Genomic DNA, 10,664 nt, shown 5'->3' with positions numbered 1-10,664 from the left:
CACTATGCTTTTGTAGAAGCCACTAATGCCATGTGATTTCAATTTAAGTTTAAGATTGAATTCATGATCAGCAACTACACTACCAATAATCCTGAAGAGAAATCCACCAACAAATATTCACACTGTAAATGCTCAAGGTATACGCCACAAAATATTTAAGACTGATTCGACTAATTATAATTCATTAAAGGAAAACAGAAAGATCTAATTCCTCATTCATACCGCTTGAAGCCAGAGATTCAAGTTTATAGATCCAAACTGTCTAACTGTATAATTGTGATAAATATGGGATCATGTATGTAATTCATATTCTAGCCATGGGTATGTTACACAATTTATTGGTGGATGTGAAGGTTTGTGTTGTATGCAACTGGAAATTGTCCAGCATTTAAATGGAGTACGTGTGTTTTCAGAGATTGAAGATTGGTTAATAAATGATGAAGTCAATGTAATTAATGATTTAAAAAGTGGGTGAAGGGATTGAGTTGTTTAACACACTGAAGAAGGCTTTCAGCCCACACATTTGTGTACTGTCCTACTGGTGATTAATGTAAATAAAACACAAAATAAAAATGCTTTAAAAGTTTCTAAATGCGTTTGTGATTAATCTAAGAACTGTTTGGTTTGGTTTATGATTTAGAACATTTATTGAGCAAAATATTGAAATCCCTAAAGAGAAAATAATTTTGAAAGCCCAGCTGTTGTAAAAGTGGGTCTCTCTGGTAACTGACTGAAGGTAAGTAAGACTGGTGTTAGTGTGGCCAGCAGAGGTGTTCAGTCTGTGTTAGTCCTAAACAGTGATTGGGCAATGCTATGGGCATTTCTCCAAAAATAAATGTAATGTAACCTTAGCATTGTGGGTCAAATTTCCTCATTGATTTTATCAACCATATCCTCCTGTGTGACAAATATACCCTACAATTCACCCAACAAAATACCCAACAATTTAAAAAAATTATATTTTGTGTTTCACTAAAGTAAATAATACAGTCTTGGAACAATATAAGGGAAGAATATGTATTAATAAATGTGATTATAGTGATACTCATGACGGAAATCACTTTTTGGATCAGACTCATCTTTCCCATGGGTTTTAAATCACGTTCTTTATTGTTCAGTTTTGTGGAATTAATTGTATTTAGTCTGTATTCATAAACACTAGGAGAGGCCGTCTGCTCTTTGACCCTGTTGCTGTGGTAGAGAGCGCTGCGTCACCGCCCCGTTACACCCTCATGATAAAGAGTCCTGATGGATTGACTAACACATGAGTGGGAACAGCATATGCAAGAAGCAGCAGCCATAGACATGGACACTATAGGAACAAAGGTACTGAATGTGTGTTTTTGTGTGTGAACGAGTGTTTTCTGGTTATTGTTGGTTGTTGACAGCATGGTCCTGGTGTCAGAAAAACTGGGGAATATTTGAAAAGCAGATTTATGTATTTAGTGAGTGAAGTTAGTATTTGTGAAAAATGGCATTGAAAATTACTTTACTAGCAGAAATGTTCTATAAGTATATTAATTTCATTGAGTTTTGCCACTGTAAAAGTTTGTAATTTCGGTATAATTTCAGGATAACACCCAAGAGGTGATCACATAACATCTGAAGACCAAAGTGCCAACGTTAGTGGAAAGGCTGTGACTGTGGTTATTGTAAATGACGTGTGAGAGATTAGATTAGCTAGTTAGTGTATCTGTTCTGATTCAGTAAATGCTGCTTTAACATTTATAGAGTCATAATGTGCTTGTCATTGCTTTGTGTTGAAATTTATTTACTGTCAAAACATTAACTTGAGTGAATGAGTGCCATGACGTGAGACCAAGTATGGTAACCCATGCTCGGAATTTGAGCTCTTTAATTTTGTGCTATTTATTTACCCCATCCAAGGACACACACACAGCAGTGAGTAGTGAACACAAACACACACACACAGCAGCCATTTTTGCTGCAGTGCCAGGGAGCAATTAAGGGTTCAGCAAGGATATATAAGTGTATGTAAGAGAATATCAGGTTAGGTGAAAGTTTCTGATCAATGAAACTAGTTAAAGTGTTCGGGTATGCAATAATGCCTTTGGGACTGCAGAACACACCTGTCACTTTCCAGTAACTTGTGAGATTTGCTATGCCTTACTTGGATTACATTGTGATTTCACAAACATCTGGTAAATGTAAACCTTATGTTCAACCTTTGTATAAACCTATAGTGCATTTCTTAATATCTAATAGAAATTTTGAGAATCCTTCAAACAGCCATTGAAACATAGACAAAAATCAGACATATCAATGAATTCCTAATCAGGTGTATTTCTAGAGATGGTGTATGTGCAGATGAGACCTTGTGCTCAAGTGAAGCAAGTTGAACTGACTAGAATTGCTATGTAATCTACCTTCAGACGGTTATTAATAAACCCCAAAATGCTGACCACGACCTCAACTCAAAGGGATTTATTATGTGATAAGAACCAGCTGAACATTATCCTTCTTATTACAAAGCTATTAGCCACATTAGATACTACATTATTTTTTTAATGCAAAGCTTCCACAAAGCACAAAGAACCGCAACTTGAAAGATTCAGCATTTCTAATAAATCATTTGAATTGTTTCAAACTACAACTAAATGCAATACTTATTTTTTCCCTTTCTTTTATAGAACTTAAAAGTTGACCCGGAGAAGCTATTCACCAAGCTTGACAGGATTGGTAAAGGATCGTTCGGAGAGGTCTTTAAAGGCATTGACAATCGCACGCAACAGGTGGTTGCTATAAAAATCATTGATCTGGAGGAAGCTGAAGATGAGGTGGAAGACATCCAACAGGAGATTACAGTCCTCAGCCAGTGTGACAGCCCCTTTATCACTAAATACTATGGTTCTTATCTGAAGGTGAGGCCATTGCATCACTTCCCTGAAGCTGTTTAATGTTTAAATATTCTATATGCTATATGATGTTTGGATATAGCAGGGGTCCAAACTTTTGTATGCTGATAATGTTTTCTTTTTGAAAAGTAGAGTTTATATATGTGGCTTAACCAATGAGATGCACTAATACTTGGCCTAATCTCTCCTGTGGTGGTTAAAGTCTTGAATGTGTTTTGGAGGACTTTTGCAATAGTTTTTTCACGACTGAATAGTTAACCAATCAGTAAATACACCGTAAGTGACCAAGTGCAAATACCTTAGTGTGAATAGGCCTTCTGTGGATTAAAATAGCTCTAAATAGGTCAATTTCACCATAAAATGCCTAGAGAGCTCTCACAGAGGATTGCCCAAGGTTGTGAGAGTGTGTCCCATATGTTAATTGTCCAATTGCTTTTGTGATCTGATACCATTTACCACCGGAGAAGCTAACCATGCTCCTGAAGGCCTACCATTCAACTCCAACCCTAGTAAAGCCAGAGACACACTGCACAATTTTCAACTGTCCCAGATGAAAGATTGCCATCGTGAAACAATTTTAGTGATTTCAGCAACCATGGCTCCTAAATGGTGGTCTTATGTCTTACAGTGAGAGAGGTTCAAAGCTGACCGTTGTCGCAGACTTGCGACCAAAGACAGCCTACAATCATTTTCTGACAGTGTCAGAAATTCAGCATGATCATCACACAGTGTTTGCTGCTACGACCCACGTTTACTGACCAGCCAATAAAAATGCGACTTGAAATCAACGCGATATGGCGCTAAAACATAAAACTGCTTAGAGCTAGATGTAAGCAGTTACATGTTTTAGCGCCATGTCACAGTTTGGCAGATGTAAACTGTGATTTGTAGTGCTCCTTTTGTTTACCACCAGTGCATGCTGATGTGGTTTTATTATTCTATAGTAACTTGCGTTATAGCCTACGAGTCAAGGTGTCATCAGCATACAGTCTGCATGCACGTCATACAGTGTGATTTGCAGTGATCTTATAGGATTGTTAAAACCATGCTGTGTGTAGAAGACTTAAAACACATGAACCAGAACAAGGTGTTCATGATCACTTGAAAATAACAATCAGGTGTGCTGGAGAAGGAATGTAACTGCAGAAAAGTCGTTTGTCGGGAGCACGTTTGGCTACTTCTGCTTTACAGCTGATGGGAACATCTGAATGGATTAGTGACATTCCAAATAAAATTTGGAAATTTCACAGGATTGATGCATGGTTTTAGATATTTTTTAAATGAATGCTGCTTTTTAAACAAGATAAGTTTAAATATGCCAGTCCAAACAGATCTTACATGACTGGACATCTCTTGCAGGACACAAAACTGTGGATCATCATGGAATATTTAGGAGGGGGTTCTGCTCTGGATTTGGTAAGAATTTTAATTGCCTTAATTTTATTGAACAGTACAGTCTATATTTCTGGTTGTAAAAGAAAAGCCACAAAAATGACATATTTCTGCAAGCTGCTGTTAAACAGTGTAAATGTTCATTATGATACATTTTGGTTATGGACGTTACAATAACACATTTCTAGGGTATGTGTGCTTAGTCCTGTTCCTGTAGATGTAACTTTAGCTTCAACCCTAATCAAAATCCCTGATCATGAACCAGCTATTTAAGATATTTGGGAACACATAATAACTACAAACAGGTGTGTTGGAGCAGAGTTGAAACTGAAACAGCAGAAACAGGAATGAGCAACCTTGCTCTAAGAGGACTACAAGTAATTTAGGCCAGTGCTTCTCAAACCTGTCCTGGAGACACAGGAGTGAAGTGGTTACCAATGTTACCAATAAAAAAATGAGGAATTTGTGTAGCTATTATAGTTACGTAGTATATAATTATAGCTGTGTTTTTCCAAAGGTTTAGAATCCTATACGTTTGTTAAGGGCCCCTAACAAAAGTAATTTAATCTACAGCTGGGACCTGGAGCTCTTGACGAGTCCCACATTGCCACCATCCTCAGAGAGATCCTGAAGGGTCTGGATTATCTTCACTCCAAAAAGAAAATTCACAGAGATATTAAAGGTACACAATTTTCTACCATTGAAATCTTTAAATGATATCCAGCATTTCAAGGTGGCACTTCTGTTCCGATAGCTCAAATCAACATTTTTAATCTGTGTTTGTGTTTTCTCTAGCTGCTAACGTCCTGTTGTCAGAGAAGGGTCAAGTGAAGCTAGCTGATTTTGGTGTGGCCGGGCAGCTCACAGACACACAGATGAAGAGGAACACGTTTGTGGGCACTCCATTTTGGATGGCACCAGAGGTCATAAAACAGTCAGAGTATGACTCAAAGGTCAGATCCGTTCAGTGTGTAATTCATGAACCAAAGTTTTAATCATAGCCTGGTATGGGTTAGTATTTAGACCCAGGGTAGCCAGCCCTGCTCCAACACATCTGACTGTTATTTTCTAGTAATCATTAAAACCTTGATTAGTTGAATCTAAAACACTGCAAAAGGGAAAGTTCCCAGGTGGAGTGTTAGCAAGCCCTGCTTTAGCCACTCTGTTTCCATAAACTGTATGTCTTTGTATAGGCCTATTGATCTTTAGAAAACATCTTGCTCTGTTTAAAGTTATTATCCAGAGTCTGTTGTATACCATCAGTTCTCATCCAGAGCAATGATATTTGTTTTCACACATTTTAGCTGCACATTGCACATTTTAGCAAATGTACAATAGGTCACTCAGGTGTGTGTGTGTGTGTGTGTATTGCAGGCAGATATCTGGTCATTGGGCATAACTGCAATTGAGCTAGCAAAAGGAGAGCCACCCCACTCTGAACTTCACCCCATGAAGGTGTTATTTCTCATCCCCAAGGAAAACTCACCCACACTAGAGGGAAGCAACAACAAAGTTCTCAAAGAGTTTGTGGATGCCTGTCTCAATAAAGACCCCAACTTTGTAAGTGCTACCTGGAAGATTTCAGGGATTAGCTGGTTCCAGGTGTGTTTAGTTAGTACTGGAGCTAAAGGTGTGTTCATGTGTTCATGTCATATTGGAATTCCCATAATTACAACTTGAAAAAGCACTCACGTCCTCATAGAACTCATAATTACAATTTGTGATCTGGGAGTTTTCTGAAAGCTATGACTTGTCCCACGTTACCCCTGTACCATCTGACCACTGCAGGCTCTGTTTAGGCATTGATAGTGTTGCCATAGAAAAGCATAATCCCGAGTCCGAGGACGTGAACAGCTCCAATTAGAATGTCCCATGTTGTCATCTCCGGAATTACGGTAATTACAATATGGCTTGAATGCAATATAAGTTCTGTTGGAAGGTGACACTCCAGCAGCAGAACTGGACATACCTGATAGGTGTCTTTGACTTGGGTTGTAGCTAAACTCTGCAGAGCAGTGGCCTGCCAAGCTGGATTTTAGTAACATTGTAAAATAGTCTTTGGATTTCTGCATGGGTATACTGTGTAGCAGGGTTGGACTAATTTGACACTTGAATGGCTCTTGGGGACAGTGCTGTCCACCCCTCATGTATAGACATGTATAATTCAAATACATATTATTTGCATTGTCTCTGCCAGAGGCCAACAGCTAAAGAGCTTTTGAAACACAAATTTATCACTCGGTATGCTAAGAAGACATCATTCCTGATGGATCTTATCGACAAGTACAAGAGATGGAAAGCAAAACAGTCCCGCGATGAGTCCAGCTCCGATTCAGAATCGTAATTGCAAAACAAACATTGGCACATTTAGATATATTAATATTCAAATTATTTATTCACTGAAAAAATGTGTGTGTATGTCTTCAGAGATGACGGTGAAGCATCTGGAGAGTCTGTGGATGATGACTGGATCTTCGGCACTGTCATAGGAAATAGAGTCCAAGAGGTAAGAAATCAGATATGCCAGTTTCAAAAAAATAAATAAACATAAAAGCAGGTGTTTTTATTCGAAAGACAGCATTAACATGTTCCCCTCTGGGTTTGCACCACAACACTTTTTTTTTTTTTGTTCCGAGTGTCTCTGGCGTGGGAGGTGGGCGCGCTAACAAGAAGGCTAAAGACTGCAGCTACAAACGTCAGTCACTAGTGTGCCTCTTGAGATTAGAGGAGTGAGGTTTACCTGCACAGCACCTACACCTGGCCTCCATTACACTTACACCCATATATTCTTTTGCTTATACAGGACCAGGTCGCAGTAGCTGCAGACTATGTTGGGCTACCAATATATACTTTTCCTTTCATAGCTCCTTATGGGGCATCCAAAGGTATTTCCAGGCCTTCCAAGTATGGAGGTCTCCTCAGGAATTGGACGTGCCTGAAACACCTTCATTGGGAGGTGTCTAGGAAGCATCCTAACACATCAACTGGCTTTTGGAGGAGTAGTAGCTCTACAACAAAGTATATGGGATGTCAGAGCTTCTTGGCATTTAGCCCAGACACTCATTTGAACCCCTTGCACCTGCTCATTCTTTCAGTCATTACATAAATGTCTTTACCGTAGGTAAGGTTCAGAATGTAAATTGACTGGTAAACCAAGAGCTTCGCCTTTGGGCTCAGTTCCCGATCACTCCCTACACAATATGAGAAATCAACCTTTTTCCAACTGAGAACTAAAGCCTCCGATTTGGGGGTGCTGACCCTCATCCCACAGCTTCTCAATCTGTTACAAACTGCCCCAGTAAGTGCTGTGTCACAGGCCACAGCCCAAAATGGCCATCGGGGAACATCATCCACAAATATATCACAATGGATATCACAAAGAGGAGCAGGGGCAAAGGACTACCGTGGTGGAGTCCAGTAGCCACTGGGAACAAGCTCAGTGGATCATGTTGATAGTTAAAGTATTTGTCTACACCTGCAGTTAGGACACCTTGTGAATTGGAGTGGAACTGACTTCAAAAATCCCCCAAACACAACCAGATTAAATAAAATCATCGAGCAAATATTAGTTTATGCTGCATTTAAGCACAGATTTTAACTCATGTAGTGATATTGATACATGTATACATCATACTTTCACATCTAACTGCTCATTGTTTAGGTTCCAGACAGTGAAAAGAAGCCTCCGTCCAAGAGCAAAGAGTCCAAGTCCTCGATTATATCACCACTGTTTGCAGAGGTAAGAATTTGATTCCGATGATCCTTCCAACTTGTGTGTGTGCTATGTGAATGTGTTGATGTTTATCTAGAGTTGAACTTAGCAGTTTGCAAATGATCAGGTAAATGAATATCAGTGCACACTGAACTAACAGTTCTGTATGTATCCAGTGTCAATCACATTGTCACATTGGATGTGTTTGTTTTTCTGTCAGCTGAATCAGAAGCAAGATGTTTATAAGCCAGCGGTGTTAGGGGAGCTGAAGCGGGCCATGCTCCTGGCTGAAGAGACATGTCCTGGGATCACTGACTCTATGGTGACAGGAGTTGTTCAGAGGTTAACGAGGTAAAGGGATATTCACAGCTCCCCGCCTGCACTGGCCATCACGTGTGAGTTGGTGAGAGTCTGATGTGTGTTTTCTGCCTAACAGGTTTTCGTCTCAGCACTGACTGACTCACTGACTTTCTGCATGAAGACTCTTTCTGTGTCTGCATTATGTTTTTTCTTTTGTTTTATTAAGGTGGGATTGTAATTGTCATTTATAATCTAATTTGCCTGCTGTCTGTACATAAGTGTTAAATGTGAACTGGATTTAAGGACCCCATAAAGGTTTCCAGTAATTCCTGGAAGAAAAAGTTTTTTAATTTTATAATTATTTATTATTTTCAGTTTAGATGCCTCAAAGCTCAGCGACATGAATGAAAAGCTACAAATAATGATCTCAAGGGGTCCATGTGTATTAGCTAGCATTGCTCTTAGTTAACAAAAAATACTATTAAAACATTTTTTTTTTTTTTTTTAGTCCTTAACATTCGTATTACTTTTAAATGTCTTTTTTTTTAGGACCTGTACTATTTTTTTTTTTTTTTTCTATAGGAACGTTTAACTCGTTCATATTAATTATGGTACAACAAAGGGAATATTAAAGCTGAAGTGTGTAATTTCTAAACAACTAGCAAGCAGAATTGCAAAAATAGAAATTGCTTGACAAACATAGTCCCAAACTGATGCCATTGGTTGAGACAATGTAGCCGATACAATTGACTTACCGGTAGTTGATTCTGTATTAGCCAGAACAGAAAGTGTTTCAACATCATAATATAACACACATGAGCTTTAAATGGTCCCTCAATCCCATTGCGTGTAAAATCCATTATATGCTTCATTTAGCTGTAAACTATTTTGTTATCCTTCCTGTATCTCCAATGATCCTGAGTTACAGCACTTCTGTTTGCTCCTAGATGATAACAACATTTTAATGTTACGTAACAGTAGAGCATATGGGTTTATAGGACTATAAATCTGTGCTAAAGTTCAGTTGAGACTAATGAACAACTCCAAGTGATCACCGCTATCATCACTCTTTTCAGGAAGCACCTGCGTCTTTAAATCTGCTGCTCAAAGTCAGTTTGCCCAGAATGCAAATGAAAGTGTAACAGTTATACCAATCTAAACAACCGTAACAATCCAACAAATTCACACAATTTTAATTCTTACATCCAAAAACAAGATCAGAATTGGTCACTCTATATACAGATATTACATAGAATGTTTATACACATATTACATTATTTTTACACAAGAAAAATATACATAAAAATGTAAACTTCTGTATACAAAAAAAATACCGTAGACAAATTAAAGACCGATAACAAAAGGTGACTAGATTATCCTATGAGTTTTAAAAACAGTTCTACAGTACATTCAGTGAGTATAGGAATCAGTCAGCCATCTAAACGCAGAGTGCAAGCGACTTTTGTCAGGGGGTTTTCTCTGTGCAGCGGACCTGAAGTCATTCACACAGTAGTAACACAGTAAAAACTTGGACTGCACACAGCATTTCAGCTCAATAGAGAAACTAAAAGGCATCTGTCACAAGTGATGAACATTGATGGGGAGAACAAACAAACAAAGACAACTCTTGTTCACAAGTATCAGGCTTTTGCACAAGAAAAGTAATTTAGAACCTGTGGAACACAAAGCAGGTGAAAGTGCAGCTGACCACAGGAAATTTGAAGGTGATGACCAAGAAAACAAACTATGTTTTGTCACTACAGACAAATCTTGAGATTCAAAATGGTCAAAATTAGGAGATGGCCAAATGGCTCCAGTATTCCTGTGATCTTTCTGGCACACAAAAGATCTCGTTCCTGAAACACCAGCAGAATGAATGTGTGTAAATCATCATAAAACCATTTTCACAGAAACTGTTGCATTTAATACAATGTCAATGTCTTATACAAGAATGGTTCTATGAATAATTCAAATTCAATCATCTGAGTGAATGCAACAGTTTATGTGAGAATAAACTGAATCTGAAATCATTCTTACGTAAACTCTCACTGGATTTTAGATTTCAATTCAGTTCTTCACATTGGATTTTAATGTAATAATTTACATAAGAATGGAATCTCAAATGATTTTCACTTTCATTCTCCAGGTTTTTCATGAATGAGACCCATTCTTTTTATTAGTGAGATAGGAACATGATAAGTGTGTGTAAGGGCCACAGCTGTGGTTTAATGTCTTTCAGCGGCCACTGTTTTTTGATAGCTATCATAAATACTGCTGCACATGATCACAGTATTTCATCCAAATAAATGACACGGATACACAACATCAATCAATAAAAATGATTAATCACAAGAATTTTGATAGCCATTAAAACTAACAAACAT

The 10,664-nt window shown here is 38.1% G+C and overlaps 1 protein-coding gene across 1 annotated transcript; it reads left to right on the top strand.

Moving 5' to 3' along the window:
* Positions 1-1,212: 1,212 nt before the first annotated feature.
* On the top strand, positions 1,213-8,780 carry LOC132152368 (serine/threonine-protein kinase 24-like). Its single transcript, XM_059561132.1, is given in 11 exon segments — positions 1,213-1,326; positions 2,652-2,882; positions 4,236-4,292; positions 4,842-4,950; positions 5,064-5,221; positions 5,643-5,828; positions 6,466-6,608; positions 6,696-6,825; positions 7,930-8,007; positions 8,201-8,331; positions 8,417-8,780. Coding segments are annotated over 11 exon segments (1,287 nt in total). The 5' UTR covers positions 1,213-1,281; the 3' UTR covers positions 8,436-8,780.
* Positions 8,781-10,664: the final 1,884 nt, after the last annotated feature.

This window comes from Carassius carassius, chromosome 11, assembly GCF_963082965.1.
Source record: "Carassius carassius chromosome 11, fCarCar2.1, whole genome shotgun sequence".
NCBI classification, from domain to species: Eukaryota; Metazoa; Chordata; class Actinopteri; order Cypriniformes; family Cyprinidae; genus Carassius; species Carassius carassius.
The sequence above is the reverse complement of the archived record's forward strand: the minus strand, read 5'-3'. Positions and strand labels throughout refer to the sequence as shown.